We start from the raw sequence: 19,033 nt of genomic DNA on the forward strand, positions 1-19,033 counted from the left end.
GTTTCAATGCATTGTTTTTATATTACATTGCCACAGCAGACCATGCTATGTCAGAAATAAAAAAAAAAATCTAGATGATCACAATAAGTAGAAACCTAAAAACTGAAATGTCCAATCGTGTTTCTCAGAAAGATTTCTCTCTCCACACTTTACAGAACGCATTGGCCATTGTTCGAAAGTATCGGTACTGCAAGTAAGACAGTAAGACAGTCAGATCCACACCCTGAAATGTTTTTTCTTAACAATGGAAGTTTTTCCCAGACGGGTGTAAGAACTGTGTTCATCTCACCTATTGTAATTAACTAACATGACTTACATGTCGCAAGAAAGGAACCCCTGAGGGTCAGAAGGCATCTCCTTGGGTTTGTTTGATATGCATTTGGGGACTGTCTCTGCCTTTTGTTTACCTTTGAAATGTTGTGTGTCTAGTGTGAGAAGTACGAAGGTCTAGGTGATCTATTGCCACTGTTATCATGGAAAATAACCTCAGATGGCCAAAAGGTTCCCAAATAAGGAGAGCATCTCAATGAATCTGTTGGATATGTAATTTATAAGTGTCTCTGGTCTGGGAGGATATTTAAGGGAATGAGCAAGAACCTTGTGGCTTTTTTTCCTCTTCTCCTCCAACTTCTCCCCCTGCTTCTTCTTGTCCTTGTTACTCTTCTTCTTCTTCTTCTTTTTCTTCTTCTTCTTCTTCTACACAACCGGTCTGTTGCACTTTTGCTGCATTTTCACTTTGGACATAGCAATAAACTGGTATGTCATCCATTTCCCTTCAATATTGACTTGAGACTTTTGTTCTATGTGTTGAATAACCTGACATCAGGCTTTGATTTAATCTTATCTGAGTAACACTTGTACTCTCTACCTCAGAGTTGAATAGAAAAGATTGAGTATCAACTATTAAGTTATATTTTGTAACCTCTGAATATCTCAACCTAGATGTCTGGGCTGTTCTTCTATGTTAAGAAGGTCACTGAATCATTTTAGTCTATATCTGCCATCACTTAACTAAGACAGGGACTAATTAGTATCCCAAAGACCTTAGTTATATGATAAGTTTCACTTGACACTCTTCAAACCCTTAACCTCTGAGTTGGACAGACAAGATTGGGTATCATGTTCAATAACCTCTGAATACTCCAACCCAGACATCAAGGCTATTCTTCCATTTTAATAAAGAAACTGAATAGTTTCGTTGATTTTGTATGCCATCCCTGAACTGAAGACTGATGTCAGATCACCAGAACTTAATTATTATAGAGTCTATATTCTTAATTATTAGTTAAATATTTATTTCAATTGATACATAAAAGTAAAGTTATTTTTAAATGGAGATTAAAGACGGTCAGATTAAATTAATTATTATGTACTTTACTTTGAAATCCTCATTTTGACACCGGAACGACGGAATACGTATTGGGGAGATATTATGATTTGTGTACTTATTTCCTCTCCTACAGTACATAGCTGATTTGCCTTTGAGAAAAGAACAACAATAAACTCCAGATATGCTTATCTTATTTATTATGTTTAATTCGAGCTTTAAGTTCCCAGGCATTAATGAATAAATTACATTTACAACCACTTCATCTGTTTGCAAGAGGTCTGTAACCCATCTCTCCCTCCAGTTGCTCTGCAGTGAGAGTTCCCAGCAGAGGCTGACAGTCTGGATTGAAGACGGAGTAAGCACTCAGCTCCCCCGGTTGACGAGCCGCTGGGCTACGGAGTCCTTCATAGATCCAGTAGAAGAGCGAGATGACAAAAAAAGGAAGTCCAAACTCCAGCTCCACAAACAGGCCGAGCAGCACGAGCCACAGAAGCACTTTGAGCAGGGTGACGTTTGAGAGGACAAACTGCTTTGAGGCCAGCCACTGCCCCAGAGCACTGTCCAGGATCCAGTCCCTTTGGTCCTGTGAAGACAGCAGGAGGTCAAGTGACTTCAGTTTATCACCACATATTTTCCATCCATCCATCTTCTATACCCGCTTCTTCCTGCACTCAGGGTTGCGGGGGACATTTTGTGACGGAACATAACAGATACTATAAAACTTAAATGTTGTAATAACTTCATACAAAAGTGTGGCTATAGTGAAATGTTTCAATTTGTCATTGTGTTAATCTGATGATGATTATTGCATACAGTTAATGAAAAAGTGCCCTATCATTTTAGGTCACAGAAGACCAATTTGAAAATGGTATTCATAATAAAGAAACATTCATTCACATGGTGAAACTAACAAGAGGTGAACAGTGGAATATGGATTTATGTTGCACTGCTCTTCAGCTACAGTTAAATCAAATAAAGAAAATAATCAAAAGTTACATTTCAAGCAGTTTAAATCATGTCAGCAGTGTTTTATGTGTCCAAAAAATTGTGACACATTGCCAGGAATTTTTTTTTCTATATCACAATATTGGTATAAATTCGAGATTTAAATATCTATATAACATTGTCATGATATATTAGAATTGTTAAGTAATTATCATTATTTATTTATTTGTTTTTATTTATTTATTTTTATCTTTTTGTGTCATATTACTCAAAGTAATCAAACATACACAGCAGCTCCTCATTTTCCCACCAATCTCACCTGACTTCCGGAGCTTTCGGGTACATCGCTGCTGCTGTCAGCCGCCTCCTCTGCCTGTTCTCGTTCACATGTCGAAGTAGTTAAACTTCGATCCCCAGCAGCTTCTGTCGGCACTTCTGGACTTTCGGTCTTTTTGGCAGCGTTTTCAGCCTGTCGCCTTGCCCTGAACTGTGCCAGCTTCTGCTCCATAGATGTGACTTACTAACTGTGGCCCACGCTGTGAAGTCTACGTCAGTGTTTTGTACGTAGCAAAGTGGCTACAAACAGTAACAGGTCATTCGCACACTGTAAATACTCGAAGAAAATCCACCACACCTGCCAACTGGAGAATTAAATGTCTTTTACTTTTACCTGGACGGCATACACATGACAGAGTTAACCATTTTCTCCTCGAGCTCGCCGTTTGTTTACAACTGTCTATGGCTCGTTTCTAAAAGGAGGAAGTTGTGCCGTAAAGGGATTACAATTGTCGCAAAGGCTGTCGTGTCTGACAGCAGTTTACGGGTCTGCTAGAAGCTAACTTGTTTTCACTCGAGTTGAGGTAACCAGTTCCTGCACTTTGACATTCTGTGTTGAGGCTTATGGTATTTGCGTGCGTTTTGTCGCTTTTCCAGCTTGTCATATCCGCATCTGAATGTACGTTACGAACGTCGCTAAACCTCGGGATGTGTATCGATCAATGCTTCTAACACCGAATTTAACGTACAGCTGTAGGCGAATGAGAACAGCTAACGAAATGTCTGGTACACTTGGACACACCGAGATTATTCCGTCGGTAATAGAATGAAGGTGTTGTGTTAGTATGAGACATACTAATGATTTATTTTAACATAAAGTGCCCCATTGAAAGGGGAGTCTGTCAGTCTCCTCCTAGCTCCAAATACGTGTTATCACTTTATTTGTTGTAAACAGCTGAGTGACTGTTGTCTCCTCCCTTCAGACATGGCCTCGGCTCCAGCACAGCAGCCCACGTTGACGGTTGAGCAAACCAGAGGTGCGCACGGACCTCTCATTACCACTATTTAAAACATTAGAACTAGTTAATTTCATACGACGTAGTACTACCAGTGTGTCTTCTTCCTACGTAGTAATTAAATCACACGGGTTGCAATTCCAAAGCCTGCTCCTGCGTAATACACACATTAAAAAAAAAAGAAAAGAAAAAGTAATGGTCTGGTCATGTTCAAGATTAGCATAAAACACAGCAGCTGGTCATTGACTGTTTCCATTTGCAGTGGTACTGAGTGAAGTGATCCAGGCCTTCTCAGTGCCAGAAAATGCTGCGAGGATGGAGGAGGCTCGAGAAAGTGCCTGCAACGACATGGGCAAGATGCTGCAGCTGGTGCTTCCTGTGGCCACGCAGATTCAGCAAGAGGTTATCAAGGCCTATGGGTTCAACAACGAAGGAGAAGGTAAAGACAACTGTATTTATTTATTTATTTTTTTAAATATGCTTTCTTAAATGCTATTCTTTAAAGTTGCACTTTTGCATGCATTGTGAACATTAAGACAAGTCGCATAGCCTTCTCAAGGCAGACCCTCAACCACTTTTCAATCTCGGCACTGCTGAGGAAACGTAATAAGGATAATTGTTTCTTCTACAGGAGTTCAAAATGAAGAATGACTATCTGAAAATAAAACACAGCACCTTTTTCTGCTGGTATTAATTTGTTTTCTTTTTAGGAGTCCTAAAATTTGCCAGATTGGTGAAGATGTATGAAACTCAGGATCCTGAAATTGCAGCCATGTCAGTGAACCTGAAGTCACTCCTCCTGCCACCACTGTCCACACCACCGATTGGCGGCGCCATTCCTGCTTCGTAGGATTTATTAACCTTTATCGCCTTCAAGATTATTTTCATTTGGCGCTTTCAGCCTGTGTATTCCAGTTATTTGTTCATCATTAAAACATTACAATTGCTCTTAAACTTTGGAGGTTATGCGGGAATCACTATAGCTCATTGGATTGTTTTATCAAAGATAAAATGCATTCCTTATGTTTGTAATGGTTTTATTCAAAGCAGAAATTTAACTTATTTTTTTGTAAGTTTCAGTATTTATTTGTTACATGTAACCATTTTTGTACAAATTATTGACTTTTCCTTTAATTCTATTCATTTTCAATCAAACCATTTTTGTATGCTGTCCTCTGTATCAAGTGGCATTCTTTTGTTACATATTAAAAGATGTTTTGGTCAATTTGTGAATTTAATCAAGACATCTAGGAGGCTTAAAAAAAAAAGGCTTCCATATATAACTTTATTATCACAGTAATACTTTGGCATCAACATCTTCTCTTGTTACCATGTTTTTAAAAACACTAAGGTGATTGAACACATTTACATATATACATTTCTACCAAGCAACTTACCATAGATGCAACAGTATTTATTATTAAAACATTTTTATAAAACAGGTTCACATCTTAAACCTTTTCTTCTATAGGTATCAGGGTCAGCAGTGCATGCAGAAACTATTGCAGATGTATGGAAACGTCAGGATAAAAAAAAGAAAAACTAAAAAAAACTTGGAACCAAGTAACCAATACTTGTAGCTAATTGTAACTAAGGCGCCTCAGAGTTTGACAACAAACAAATATTAAAGTAATAATAATGAAGTGCTCATAACTTAAAAGTAAACTAACTTTGGTACACCCAGTACCAAATGTGAAGATAAACTTTATTTATGCTGAGTTTGCACCCATTTTGAATTTGATCAATCTCAGTGGCCTTGTGCATTAACACCCAACTGCCATGTCAACCTCAAGTTGCATATGTGACATAAATAAAAATACTGCCAAAATTGAATGTATCCCACAAGTGTCAGCAAAGAAATGTCAAACTATCAATTGTGCAAAGGAATATAGTGGTCGAGAATAGCATGTGAAAATCTGATGTTGACCGACTGACCAGTTTATTATGAAAGTAGAGCCCTATTATTGGTCAATACTGTTTCTGTACTTGGAACACGCTCACTGGGATGAGAAAGAATCAGGCATTAGACAGAGGAAACGACTTCTCAATGTGACGGAAAATGCTTTCCACATAAGCCAGGACCTTCTGCCAGTCGGGCCCATCTGCCTTCAGCATCTCCTCCACAGTCTGTGACAGGTAAACATTGGAAAAACACAGACAGCTCTCAAGTCTACTCCCGGAATACATTTGAGAATGTCTGATGTGTACCGTCTGAATTGTCTCACCAGTGTAGCTGTGATTCCCACACTCTCACCGGCCTTAAACGCCAGGTCCAAGTTTTCTTTCTGTAAAAGCGTTTGCGTCAGACATCATTTCAAGACAGGTTTCAAGATAGATCCAGAACAAAATACAGAACAGATGAACACTCATAGTTTTGAGACTTTACTTGTTTTTTTAAACAGTGACCATACCTTGTCTTCTGGGTTGAGTGACTCATACGGGATGAGACCTGGCAGAAATGTGTGATAAACAGCGCAGAAGGCTAAACCATCTTCCCAACTGCTGCTGAAGTTTGTGATCTCAATATTCTACGATAAAAAAAAGTTAAAGTATATATATATAAAAAGGTGAACCAAACAAAGTAGGTAAACATTTGACCAATTGAGATAATTTCTTCTTCTTGACCTCGTAGCCGTGGGTGTGACTCTGGCACCAGTGCAGCAAGGAGTTCCTTCTGGAGCCTCCATGGCGCCTCAGCATAGCACTGAACCCATCTGGAGGTCTGGAAAAGGCCGGAAAGTGATGCAGCGAAAACTCTACTGCACTCTACTTTGTATAACGTGATTTAGATTAAATCACAGCTGACTTATTTGGTGCGTGTGGTCACATGTAGCACCTTACTTGATTGAATCTAAGCGTTGGTCATCATCCTGTTTTCCTGAAAGACAGAAATATTTAATATACAACAATTGAATAGTTTTTAAACATCACATACAGATTAGTGATTATGTCTACCTGTGTAGAAACTAGACCAGCTGTCTTGCCTCAGTAACGTACGATCTGCTCTTCTCTGCTTTGGTGGCTCTTCTTTCTAGAAAATGTCAATAACATTTTTTTTTTTTTTTTTTTTTTTTAAAGCACATTTGTTTTTGTCTGACGAACTAAGTCAACAAACCTTGCATAGCGGCAATGTTGAACTTGTTTTTCTGGAGGACCCATTTTCCGTCGGCTGGTTGCTTGGGAGCGGGAGCCGAGAGAGACTCCTGAAACACATTGTTTTGCAGGTACTGCTCTTCTACCAAATTCGGCAAGTTGGGTTGGAAAAAAAAGTTCACATCTACCCACCACGATCTTTCAGACAGCATCACAATCTTCCTCGGATCCCTCTGCCGCTCTTTCTTTTTCTCCTCGGCAGCCAGACAACGAATGTACTCCTCTGCGACTCCTTTGCCCGTCAGTGGCATGCTGTCGGATTCATTGACCATGTCAGGAAAATGATCCACATCTGGGGGATCCACCACTTGGGTTGCCAGGTGCTCCTTGCCGTATTCGTTGGCATCCGTCTCATTCTCCTTGGGATGTTCCTCTTCGGCCTGCTTCAGTCCCTCCCCCTCCTCGGGGCTCTGCCTCTCTGCCTGCTGACCGCAGTCCGTTATCTCTTTGACGAGGTTCCTCAGAGCGTTTAGCTCGGCCTGCTCATCCTGCTGCTGCAGGGATAGCTCTGCAAGTTTTCTGGAGACATTTTTGTGCTCAGCTTTCAGACTCTCCAGTTCACTCTCCTCATCTCGCTGTGCATCGAGTGCCTGAGCCAACCTGCTCTCCAGGGTAGAGTGGGTTTCCTGGAGCGAAGCGAGGGCCTGTTCTGCCTCGATCCGCAGCCGGTCGGCCACCGACACTGCAACCTGTAAATCGCACTGGAACTGTTGCCACTCCAGCCTCTCTGTCTGCCATGGAGGATGAAACAGGGAATGGGAGAAAAGTATGAGATGTTCTTATGGATTCTGTTAGGAGCCCCCGAACATCTCACACAAAGTAAAAAAAAAAGATGTTAAAAATGACACTTTTTAATATTAATATCACTCAGCAATGTGACAGCCATGTTAAAAATGTCAATCTCACAACTCTATTGCACAGCAAATATGTGTCTAGCTCAGAAAACATCACTCACTCACCGTGAGTGTCTCCTTTAGAGTGTTCACCTCCTCAACCAACTCATCTTTCTGTGATATCAGGTTCCTCAAAAGCTCTGAGGGAGTACAGCAACATGGCAGTTAAGGGGAATTTAAGATCTATTGACAGCAGGTTTCAGTAAATACTTAGGGAACAACAACAACAACCGGGCTGTTGATATTATTGTACCCATTTCTCATTCTAATAAGTGAACAACAGTTAAAAAGAAAGGTAGTAACGCATGCCAGAAGAGAGTTTACCTCAGTTAGCACAGCGTTTGAGAGAAGTTACAATGAACTGCAGCATACTGTGTTTTCCAACAACAGTTCATTCTCCTCCCCCCCCCCCCCCCCCCTTCTTATTCTTGCAAGAAACTACCAAATCACTCAACTCACAGTGCTTGTTTGGTTTGATTCGACTTTCCTCCAGCAACAAATACATCCAATCATGATACTAGATTGCACAGGAAATCCACTCTCCTTACCTACTGCTCCAGTGGTAATATCTGCGTGGGGCGTCAGGCCCACCGACGCCCCATAGTGCTCCATCAAACTGAGCAAAACAAGAGTCATCTCCTCTCCGGCTTTCTCCTCCGTGGCGTTCGGCTCCACTCCGCTGTCCCGCTCCTGCCAGCTCTCCTCGGACGGCGACCCCCCGGACGCGGGCAGGGACGCTGGGCTGCCCGCTGCCTCGCCGTGCCTCGCCGCTGCGCCGCTGCACGCACGCGTCTCTGAGCTGTCTACACTTATGACGGCCCACTCCGCGGGAGCGGTGGGTTTCTGTGTCCACTCTGTGATTGGGGAGGTTAGGGAGGGGGCGGCGCTGCCCGGCGACGCCTGACTAGAGGAAGCTGCAGAGGACAAGGCCATTGCGGTGAGTTCTGCCTGGGTGGGTGTGGTGGGAGGCGTATGGAAGAAATCTAAAGGAGAGCCTGAATAATGAAATGAGACAGTTAGCAGAAAGAAAGCTTGCAAGGTATTTGCCCTGAGTTTTTAAAATTAGTGCAAAAAAAGAGGTGGAAAATAGAGGCTCAAAGCACCGTGTTCCCCCTCCTTTGTTCCTCAGTGCAGATCTAAAGTGCGCCGTGTCCTCTTCCATTTACCATTCTGGGCTGCCTGATGCAGCAAAATCCTCTTCCTGCCAATGTCTTGGCAGACAAACACTCCTACACTGTTTCACCATGTGGCAAACTCCCAGAAGAGAAGCGATTTTGCCCCGATTCACTGTCTGCTGACAGCTGCGCTCGCTGCTACCGAGGGACGGTTAATGTTTCCTGGAGCGTTTCCCTCGACAAGCCGTTCTGAACGAATCTGGTGCACACATTTTTATGACACAGGGGAACTGATTTCAATATCTCACGTTGCCATCTATATCCTCGTAATCTTGCTGCGATGCAGACAACAGGATTCCACACCTGCCTCGACTCAGATCCACTGGTCCACCTCCTTGCCCTTGTGCTGCGGGGCAGGATTCTGCTGACTCATCGTTCCACGGCAGCAGCACGAGGTCTGCTTGGCTACAGCAGGGGAGCGATTCTCACCCTCTCAGCCGAGACTACCCCATGCATACTGACAGAGCGGCCCTACGCTCACGGCACGCTTACTTTAACGAGAAAAACAGGCCAGTGCCAGGCAACACACCACAGAATATACACACACCCTTGTCTAGTCAACTGGCAGCTGGCTTCAAACTGAAGGAGACAAGAGTGTAAAAAGATCAGACGTCGCCAAATTAGCCGGCGACAGAATTGTCTGGGACATATTTTAAATACATCAGCCTCTGCATGCAAACTGATTTTTCCCAACTCAAACAGAAGTGGGTTCCATCTTTACATGGGCCAAACTGAACATCCATAGTCAATCATACAACAGCAATATTGAAATTGAAGTCCATTCATCCTCTAAAATATACCATCCTTTGTGGGATAAAATATTTAAGCCATCCTATGTCCTTCTATGATATGGATGAATGTTACACATCAGCAGCAGATGAAATAGTCCATTCAAATAAAACTGATATAGCTGTTTACACTTTGTCTTGCATGTTAGAGCGCAGACTGGACCAACCAAGCACAGCTCAACTGGCACTGATACTTTTATCTCTATAAATATTCTTTGTTCAAGGAACAAATGAGCATCATAATGATGGCTTTCATTGCGGGTGTCATAACCGCTCTACTTCACAGAATAAGAAAACCACAGGAGACATTTTTTTGTTGTTCAAATCATCTCATACTCACTGGGGATAGATCAGACACGTGGCGAACATCAGGCACTCTCTGCCTGCCATCCAAAAATAGTCCAGCTAACATGAGACTGATCAGAAAAAGTCTTTCATCTAAACCTGTCCAGGAGTAGTGCAGTATTCTCAGTCATATTTCAGGAAGCATAAAACGAGCTACAGAACTAAATATATTCAAATCTAAGGTTATCCTGCCAGTAAAAGGACTAATAATGGTAATGATGTGTCGGCTGCCTTTGTACCTGTGGTGCTGTGGCCGTCTTTGCCATTATGGTTGCCCATGATGGACCAGGTGGGAGCACCTAGACTTTAGCACTGTCCTTCACGCTGCCCCCTGGAGGAAATAAATAAATAAAAAAGGTCTCGTGGGTGACTCATCATTGAACTGTGATGTGCTCAAATAATTTAGATTGTAAAGATGAGCCTTTTAGAATATCTGCACCACAAATTGGTTTCCTTCTCCCAGTTCATTTGCTGTGTTCGACCACCATCACCAAGTCTTAAAAAAAAAAAAAGAACTTTGCAACTTTAAAATGATATATTAAACACGCAGCATATGTCCGCCAGGAGCTGCATTGTGTGCTGCAATTTCACGACACAGCCATCGCACCAGCTATTTTGCAGCGCTCAGTAGTTGTGTGCAGATGCGACAATGGTAAAATCTTGGGATCGACCAGACTCGTTTGCAACATCAAGTGATTCAAATGTTGCCGTGGCCATTAATGGGACGCATGGGCAACACAAATCACAACAGCTGTGCACAAGGTTAAATTCGGGTTGCAAACAGGTTATGATGGAGCATTTAGGTCAGAGAAAACCAACCAAAAATAAATAAATCATTTCGGCACTTCAGATCATCATCATCATCATCATCATCATATCATCATCATATCATCATCATCATCCCAGTAATGAAAGGCTACTTTTAAACCATTTCTGGTCAGCGTATTGGATACTGAACTGACTGGCCCTCTCAGTTACGAGCAGATAACCTACCCTTTCATATGACGAGCAACAGAGCCAGACACACTGCAAGCATGCACACACACCGCACACACCCCGCCAGGACCATGTTTTACTCACAGCACCTGCTCAGCCCCGGACAGCTGGCGGCAGCCCTGCACCTCCAACGTCGTTCTTGTCGGCTTCCCGTCTCCAGAAAGAAAAACATCCACCGCGGGACACAGCTCGACTTCGCCGCTGTACTTCCAAGATCACTGTTTACCGAACCGCAGCTTACATCCAATGCGACAAAACGTACCAAGGGAGGCAGAGAAGACCCGGCTGCGCACAGACTGCACGCTGTGTCGGCGACAGAGTGGCCGCCGGCGACATTATTTATCACCGTTCATATTATTTGAATGTCTTTTCTATTTCTGGCGACGACACGCCTGACCAGAGGATGACATGTTACGATGATGTGGAAGAACGCGAAGAGGGAGTTGACGCAGCTGCAGGTTAATTGTCATTAAATGCAGCCAGGTGGGGACGGGTTCACGTCTGCAGCCACGTCACATGGCACTTGTCAACGTCGACAAGGTTGGCGAGAGGCGGAAGGAAAAGCAACACTCCTAGCATACAAAAGGGAAGGTATTCGCGTGATATTGCCAACAGCGTTAACGCGAATATCAGCAGTACAATGTTTGCCTTGACTGTGGCTTGACTGAAAAAATAAATCTCTTTCACATCTGAGAGCTATCATGTCAGTCCCTTCACTGGGGGACTATGTGTTTGCACAATATGGCCGCTTCACTTACTATATAGTAAGCTTCCTATAGGAAGATAAACTACAGTTATTCAAAAAAATATTTTTCATGAAATAGACTCTTGTACAATATAAATCCATAATTCAAAATGAGCCATGCCGACTGGAGGATTGAAGTCTAATCTGTCAAAGTCAATTCAGAGTCCACCCTACTACAATGGCAAGGATACGTCCCTTCAAGTTAAAAGCGACAGATCTCAGCAACATTCTGTTTCTGCTCGCTTCTCCTTTTAAAATGCAGGCTATTATAGTGATTAAAGTAATGGGACAATAAACGGGTCAAGAACGACTGAGGAAACAAATGGCAAATGTTGTATAAAAACAAAATGGGAATTGAAATGAACATGAATATGGTAAATCATATGGTAAAGCAGACACGGCCATTGGTATTGTTTGGATTTAAAAACAACAAACAACTTTTTCTATTATTATAGACAAAAAAAAATCAAAATAAAATAAAAAATACTATTACGGTTGCAGCAACAACAGTGTCGCTATGACTTGCCCGCAAGGTTGACGTTTCAGCACCATGGACAGAACACAATGAGGAAGCGAATCTGTAACGCCCTCTAGGGGCCATATTTAGTACTAGCGCTGAAACTTCCTAAAGCTGAAACTTTGCCAAGTAGTGGACCAACGAACATCCTTGTCATTTTTCATATATATGTATATATACAAGAAAATCTGATTTACAACTAAGCATTTTCACATGTGACATAATAATATGAAGAAGTCCTAATTGTTTCAAGTTTGATTTGATGCTAATGTGTTATATTAGAATCATGGACATACATGGGTCAGCAGTCATGAGTGTGTGAGGAAACCTACAATGTTTCATAGTCTTCATAATCTAATCTCAGACTTAACCAGCATTGCACACAGAAATATTTTCTTGAATCTTTTTCGAAAAACATGCAAAGCAGTGCTACTGTTTCTCAACCAATGCTACAACCCTGAGGGTGAAAATAACTTTTTTTGTTCAAGTTAAGATGAATACACAATGAGTACTCACTGTGTATTCATCTTAACTTGAACAAACACAGTCGCACACTGTGTTTGTTCAAATACTGTTGTCGAAGTCATGTAATCACTGTTTGGCAAAGTTGTAAGTGCAGATTGATTTTTGCATGCAAAATCCATTCGTCTCCCCAGTCTGAGCAAAGGTTAACATATTCAGGCACTTTTCAGCTCCTCGCTGGTTTTGTGCAATGCGCCCACACAATTTCTCTGTGACCTATACACTCCACAGCGGAATCTCTCTCTCTCCCCCCCCCCTCTCTGTATCTCTCTCCCGCTCTCTGTATCTCTCTCTCTCTCTCTCTCACTCTCTCTCTGTCTCTCTCTCTCTCTCTCTACATTAAAAATCAATCTCTCCATGTTTCTTCACAATAACCCCACTCACCTCTTCGATCATCAACAATGTCTGCAGTGTATATAACACGCACACAAAAAACAAGTTGAGTGAAGTTCATGAAATAGTCTTACTTTTTTTTTTTTTCTGTATAGGGATACAGAAATTCTCAATGAGTCTCAAGCCTTCATTCTTTTAAACCGAGTTCCCACTGAAAGAGTTTCGCAAGAAAATGCAAACTGCATGAGGTTTGACGACACCGCCAAGGCGCATCTGACATAGATTGTAATTATGGAACTTTTGGGAGGAAGTGCTGATGTTGTGCTTTGTGGTATCCAACCCTGCAGGGGCTGCCTGGTAACCACAGCGGATGTCAGGCAGCTCTGCTGGAGAAAAAGTGCATTACCCAAGGTCATGTCAAGAACAGCTGACAGACAGTTGTTTATTTACTCGCTCCAAAAAAATGTTTGAGAGAACATAGAGATCAGCAAAGTTGGACTCAATAGTTTGTGTGGGTTCTAGAAGTAACTACCTTTTGATTATTAAGACAGTTAACGTTTGCATTACAATTCCATTGAATTTGACCTATTGTTATTCAAGTGTTTTATTTGCAACTTTTTCTATTTACAGTGCAAATGTTTTCCCTTTCCTATATAAAATATGACAACTACATAAAAGCACTCACTTTCTCATACTTACTTATTACTCGCTTGGACCTCATGAAAATTTACAGTGGTTGTGGACGAACTCAGACTGTTCTGCCCACGTATTTCAACATTGAACCCGGGGTCGGTGTAATGAGGCGAAGTTGGTGCAGCAGTTCGAGTAAGACAGTGTCGGTGCAGACTTGGTGAAAATGGCTGCCTCCAGACGTGCAGCTGTAACGGTGACCACAACAGCGTCGTCAGCATCAGCATCAGCATCATCATCACCATCATCATCAACAACATCATCATCGCCGCCGCGATTTCTCCCCGGAAAATGAGCCCCCTCCGCAGCAGCCGCATCTGGATCCGCGCCTCACGAGGAAAACGCGCAGCGTCCCGCCGTCGTTACGGGGAAAGTGGCGCGTCTCCGTCGGCGGTGAGCGGGGCGGTGATGAACGCCTTCGCGGACGCGTGTCGGGACGAGATCGCCGCTCACTCGTCGATCGCCCGCTAACGCTGCCGTGGAAGGTGTGACCTTCTCCCAGGAGGAAGATGTCAGCGCTGAAGAAGGTGCGTGAGAGGGTGACCGCGCCTCTGTGCATGACCCTAGAGCCGGTTGTTGTTGTTGTTGTTGTTGTTGTTGTTGTTGTTGTTGTTGTTGACAGTAGCGAACCTACACAGGTGATCTAGTCGGTACCTGCTGGTCTGAAAGTACAGTAGATCTCACACGCCGTCAGAAGTTGTGTGGAGGCATAATTGACTCACACCCTGCACTAATCAGTCGACGTCACTGAATGATGCACAGCGTGTAGGTGACACCTAGCATGGGTCCCCCACGTGCTTTTTTTTTGGGGGGGCGGGTCGAATGGGGAATGTATTGGGAATGGAGGGCGGGGTTTTGATGTTTTAAGCATCCAGTCGCCTCTGGGTGTCAAGTAACCACTTGTCCTTGTGCAGCTCCCCTCTCAATAAGGGAGATGTGCACGTGCCTGCGTGCGTGTGCTCGTAGTGACTCAGCTGTATTGTTCTCAACCTGTCACCCATCTTTTCCGTCTGTCACAGGTGTTGCCATGGCTACTTCAGACTCACTGCTGTATTTTCTTTGAAAAGGACTCAGGTAAGGTGTGGGGGAGGGGACGGTCAACAGTTACTCTTAATAACAGTATCTGGGAGTCTGGTGAAGTGAAAGAAGTTGAGAGGGTGGGGAGGTGGTGAGTGCGTGGTGGTGGTGGTGGTGTTGGTGGGGAGGGGGGGGGGGGGGTTGGGACATGTAATGGTCCTTGTGCAATAAATCGTTGCACAACGTCCACACTTGTTTGACCTTGTAGGAAAACATTTCTCTCAGAGCATGTATATGGTAAAGAGTAAAAATGATGGGATTCTTTTTCATCACCATGGACAGGACAGTTTGTGTTAATCTGCAGTAGAAGTAGTATAGCAGGAGTAATAGCAGTAGAGTAGTTTGTTTTCGTCCAACTCTTGAGTATTTCACCATTCGTCAACCTAATGTCAACCAAAGTATATTTTTGGCAATGTGTGTGTGTGTGTGTGTGTGTGTGTGTGTGTGTGTGTGTGTGTGTGTGTGTGCGTGCGTGTGTGTTTAAAGAAAATCTCCATTACTGTTTTTGCACATTTGACAAAATTGCAAATAAGAAATAATTTAAGTGATTAAGCATAAAACTACGACTTTAAAATCCCACTACTGTATAAATCTAAAGTGTTCATTTATATTTCATGTGTCTCTTCGCTAACTAAAAGGGAGTTAATGGCAGCTCTGTCCAATATGTTTTTCACTGTTAAAAGTTCGGAGTGAAGTTTCCTGATGTGGGCGATGTGGGCGGTGCAGTACTTAGCACTGTCGCATCCCAGCAAGATAGCAGGGTAAATTCTCAAGCCTTGGGCCTTGCTACTTGGAGTTTGAATGTCCTCCGTGTCTGCGTGGGTTCTTCGCGGGAACTCGGGCTTCCTTCTCTACAGTCCATTAAAGTAACAAAGTGCCAGGAGCAACAGTGGAGAGAAAATTGATTTGATGCTTTTGGTTAAAAGTTGTCTCTGTATGTTACTCATTTTAGCAATGGACGCTCGTGGAATAAGAAAAGACATGATAAAATTGGTCACAAGGTGATCTGATATAACCGGAGAAGGCATCGATGTTGTCCATTTTTTTATTTGTCGCTCCACCATTTGGTAGCTAATGAGTGACTGATGAGTCCCTGATGCATTTGGGGGAGTATCTTGCCAACCTTTCTGGGGGGCAATTTAATTTGACCTTCAACGAGTCACCTCAAGGTGGCATTTTACTGCTTTCTGCATCCTGAGCAATAAAATAATCTTGGATTACCTTGAAAACTGCACAAACGTGTTATTTTGAAATGAAGTGCTAGCTTTTCTTTCATCACAACTTTGTTTTAAAGACGACTTGCCATCAGTCTCAGGTTCCCAGCTGCCTTGGGGCTAAGTTGGGTAGCGTTATGTCACTAAGTCACCAGTTTATCTCAGGGCTAACACGCACGCACGCACGCACGCACGCACGCACGCACGCACGCACGCACGCACGCACGCACACAGAAACAGGCATCCATACCTAAATTCAGAATTGCCGAAATTTCCGACCAAGACACGTTTGACTGAGCTGTGAACTTCAGCTTCATTAGTCGTGAACCTGACCAATGACCTTCTTGCTGTTAAATGCTAGTGCAGCCACTGCACCACCATGCTGCTCTGATAACAATCAAATAGAATAGAATACAATTGAATAGAAAAGATGTACCTTGTTGATCCCAAACTGAGAAACTACAGTAATGCAGCGCTGAAACAATACAAAAAACAAAAACTAAAAACAATACAGTACCTACAAGAAAGAGTGAAGTGAATCTATATATAACAAAAGTTACAAGCAAAAGCAAGATGTGGAAAAGCCAATCAATTGCGCAGAGGCAGGCATCAGTCAGGTTTTATGTACTATTAGTGCAAAATCCGGCATTTAGTCCAGAATATTACGTCACACAGCGGGGAAAAGTTATAGACGGTAATGGCTCTAGGCAGGAAGGATTTCCTGAAACGTTCCTTCAGACAACGAAGCTGTCTCAGTCTCGTGGAGAAGACACTGCGCTGTCTTTCACAATAACACAAAACACCTGTGTAAGCAGGAGGAACCTAAACCTGTCAATGAAATAACCAGGGGCTCTCTACATGCCGTGCATAGTCTGAGTGAAGAGAAGGTCTTGACTGTAGACTACACAGTAGATCTTGGTTAATTAGTTAAATCTCTTTTTCATGAGCAATCAGTGCCCAGAAAATCATAAACAGAAAAAAGGCTGAAGGGTCCATTAGCCTTTGTCTGCTTCTTTGTTAACTTTACTTTCAAAAGTCTATCCATCCACCAATTTTCAATACCCGCTTCCTCCTGCACTCAGGGTTGCAGGGGTATGCAGGAGGCTCTCCCAGCTGTCATGGGCCACTTCATTGCAGGGCCACATAGAAAGACAAACAACCATTCACACTCACACTCACACCTACAGTCAATCTAGAGTTCCCAGTTCGTCTCATATGCATGTTTTTGGACTTGGGGAAAAAGCCGAAGAACCACGAGAGAACCCACGCAGACACGGGCAGAACATGCAAACACCTCAAAGAAAGGCCCCAGACCTGGAATGGAACCTTTTCCGACCTTGAAGACTTTGCCTTCATTATTATTTTTTTTTAGGTTTAAACCCCTTTAATTTGGATATTTGAGGTTCTGATAGTAACATAGCATTCTGATGATATCAGTAGGGGGGAAAAAATTGGCTGCCGAACCTCTAGAGGCTCTTGACCTCTAGAGCCTCCCAAGTCTGACAGTTTTCATGCAACAATAGAGTTCAGAGAAATCTGTGCTTCTGTGGCGGCTCAACTGTGCGGTCTCAATCGCTATGAACGTTTTCAGGGCAACATGGTGCTGCAGTGGTTAGTGCCGTTACCTCATAGCAAGGTTGTTGCGAATTCAGTCCTGCTCAGGAGTTCACATGGTTTCCACTGGTCTGTGTGTGTTCTGTCCAGGTACTCCGCCTCCATAAACGCACACATCAGACTAATGGGTAACTCTAAATTGTCCATAAAGCAATTGGTTGTTTGTGTTTTTGTGTTGGCCCTGTGATAAACTGATGACTCGGCCGAGGTGTAACCCCGACTTCACCCAGGACTACTGGGATAGGCTCCAGCTCCCACGCAACCCTGAGTGCAGGATAAATGGGTATATTTTTTCATTTCTATCATCACTCGGAGGCTATGTGTAAAACAAACACACTCACATTTGCACCTACAGACATTTAAAAGTTGCCCGATGCCTGTTTGGTATCATCAGCGCTGCTGTCAAACCTGGCCGGATGTTTCCAGCTCTTTATTGACTCTCTAGTGACAACGGACACATTTTCACATTGTACTGTATGTTCTGGATGATTTTAAGCATTTCATTGTCCATGCTCCTAACAATCAGGTGCTTATTTTATTCTCTTAGAAATTTTTTGATGAGCTAATCCCCAATGTATTTGAATAATCTAAATAACTGGGAAGCTGTTTTTCTGCGGTGAATTCTAGAAAGTTTTCCATGTCCTTAAATATAAATCTCCCATATTTTTGTTCATGTCCTAGTCTACTGCTTCACTATTTGTAGCTACCTACTTCAGGCTATTCACTGACCGAATGCTGCTTTTTTGTCTGGATTGAAAAATTGGGAATTTTTTTTTAATTTTTTTTTTATTACTTCTTGCTTTAAGGCCAACTGGTAAAGTCCATTTTTTTTAGTTTATTTGTTTCTGTGAAATTAAGGTCAGAAAAATGGTTGTATGAAACATCTCGTTCAGCTCATCTTGGATTGAATTATTTTAATATCGAGTCCAGTTGCCTGCACCAAACTATCTTGAACCATCTCACTGTTCTCTGGATGCAAAGGCATATGTGCTCATTTGTTCTTGCATGAATTAGCCATCCTGCCTGCAGTGTTCCAGAACGCTCTCAGCTCACAACTCCTGAGGATCGCAGGCCGCAGTGCAACTCATCCGATCTGGTCAGAATGTTCGTGTGTTCATTCCGCATCAAAAACTTTTTTGTGCCAAAAAAAAAAAAAAAAAAGGGCTGACTGTAGAGTCTGGAAGATTATCCATGCGTTTATCACCAGTAGTTTCCAGCAGTGCTTTGTCAGCACAAAGCCTCTAGATGAAGGAAAACGTGAATGGTCTCTGGGAGTTTGATGTACGTAACCTAAAGGATGGTTCCACCCCCCCCCCCCCTCGCACCCCCCTTCTTTATCTGCCATCTGCAAAACGTGCTCTTGATCTTCCCTTACTCATCACTCTCTCAAGGTTGATGCAAAAT

General features: G+C 42.8%; 4 protein-coding genes across 10 annotated transcripts in view; 2 read left to right on the forward strand and 2 right to left on the reverse strand.

Moving 5' to 3' along the window:
- The window catches only part of LOC142896257 (protein NLRC3-like), a 243,361-nt gene that overhangs the window by 12,296 nt on the left and 212,032 nt on the right, over window positions 1-19,033 (forward strand). The gene's annotated exons all lie outside the window — the stretch shown is intronic.
- On the reverse strand, window positions 1,505-2,783 carry saysd1 (SAYSVFN motif domain containing 1). The gene is made up of 2 exons (XM_076037583.1): window positions 2,595-2,783; window positions 1,505-1,913 (listed from the first exon to the last, which is right to left on the reverse strand). The coding sequence occupies exons 1-2, from the start codon at window positions 2,781-2,783 to the stop codon at window positions 1,590-1,592; spliced, it is 513 nt and encodes a 170-aa protein (XP_075893698.1). The 3' UTR covers window positions 1,505-1,589.
- Window positions 2,996-4,792, forward strand: grcc10 (gene rich cluster, C10 gene). 3 transcript variants are annotated; one of them, XM_076037585.1, is made up of 4 exons: window positions 2,996-3,135; window positions 3,535-3,588; window positions 3,830-4,006; window positions 4,278-4,792. In XM_076037585.1, exons 2-4 carry the CDS (start codon window positions 3,537-3,539, stop codon window positions 4,415-4,417), a joined length of 369 nt encoding a protein of 122 aa, XP_075893700.1. In that variant the 5' UTR covers window positions 2,996-3,135; window positions 3,535-3,536; the 3' UTR covers window positions 4,418-4,792. The 3 variants fall into 3 exon arrangements, with proteins under 3 accessions (XP_075893700.1, XP_075893699.1, XP_075893701.1); XM_076037584.1 differs by lacking the exon at window positions 2,996-3,135 and adding an exon at window positions 3,164-3,230; XM_076037586.1 differs by lacking the exon at window positions 2,996-3,135 and adding an exon at window positions 3,346-3,369.
- On the reverse strand, window positions 5,555-11,838 carry LOC142896093 (cytospin-A-like). 5 transcript variants are annotated; one of them, XM_076037580.1, is made up of 13 exons: window positions 11,002-11,148; window positions 10,161-10,252; window positions 8,162-8,608; window positions 7,680-7,753; window positions 7,321-7,451; window positions 6,853-7,239; window positions 6,683-6,770; window positions 6,523-6,598; window positions 6,409-6,445; window positions 6,193-6,289; window positions 5,979-6,095; window positions 5,793-5,852; window positions 5,555-5,694 (listed from the first exon to the last, which is right to left on the reverse strand). In XM_076037580.1, the coding sequence occupies exons 2-13, from the start codon at window positions 10,198-10,200 to the stop codon at window positions 5,584-5,586; spliced, it is 1,665 nt and encodes a 554-aa protein (XP_075893695.1). In that variant the 5' UTR covers window positions 10,201-10,252; window positions 11,002-11,148; the 3' UTR covers window positions 5,555-5,583. The 5 variants fall into 5 exon arrangements, with proteins under 5 accessions (XP_075893695.1, XP_075893694.1, XP_075893693.1 ...); XM_076037579.1 differs by lacking the exon at window positions 11,002-11,148 and adding an exon at window positions 11,635-11,838 and having other exon boundaries at window positions 6,853-7,451; XM_076037578.1 differs by having other exon boundaries at window positions 6,853-7,451; window positions 11,007-11,148.

The sequence above is a fragment of the Nelusetta ayraudi genome, unplaced genomic scaffold (assembly GCF_046127955.1).
Source record: "Nelusetta ayraudi isolate G7.1 ecotype Tasmania unplaced genomic scaffold, CSIRO-AGI_Nayr_v1 ptg000052l, whole genome shotgun sequence".
In the NCBI taxonomy this organism is placed as follows: domain Eukaryota; kingdom Metazoa; phylum Chordata; class Actinopteri; order Tetraodontiformes; family Monacanthidae; genus Nelusetta; species Nelusetta ayraudi.

What these genes read in the sequence shown, in the direction of transcription:
- saysd1 (XM_076037583.1), bottom strand. Translation starts at nt 2,783, where the DNA reads ATGGAGCAGAAGCTGGCACAGTTCAGGGCAAGGCGACAGGCTGAAAAC. An exon ending in CCGAAAGCTCCGGAAGTCAG is followed by an intron (nt 1,914 to 2,594) that starts GTGAGATTGGTG and finishes CTGTCTTCACAG; the next exon opens with GACCAAAGGGACTGGATCCT.
- grcc10 (XM_076037584.1), top strand. Translation starts at nt 3,176, where the DNA reads ATGGTATTTGCGTGCGTTTTGTCGCTTTTCCAGCTTGTCATATCCGCA. An exon ending in TGTCATATCCGCATCTGAAT is followed by an intron (nt 3,231 to 3,534) that starts GTACGTTACGAA and finishes TCCTCCCTTCAG; the next exon opens with ACATGGCCTCGGCTCCAGCA. An exon ending in GTTCAACAACGAAGGAGAAG is followed by an intron (nt 4,007 to 4,277) that starts GTAAAGACAACT and finishes TTTTCTTTTTAG; the next exon opens with GAGTCCTAAAATTTGCCAGA.
- LOC142896093 (XM_076037579.1), bottom strand. Translation starts at nt 10,200, where the DNA reads ATGGGCAACCATAATGGCAAAGACGGCCACAGCACCACAG. An exon ending in ATGCTGTCTGAAAGATCGTG is followed by an intron (nt 6,771 to 6,852) that starts GTGGGTAGATGT and finishes AATGTGTTTCAG; the next exon opens with GAGTCTCTCTCGGCTCCCGC. An exon ending in GTCACACCCACGGCTACGAG is followed by an intron (nt 6,096 to 6,192) that starts GTCAAGAAGAAG and finishes TTTTTATCGTAG; the next exon opens with AATATTGAGATCACAAACTT.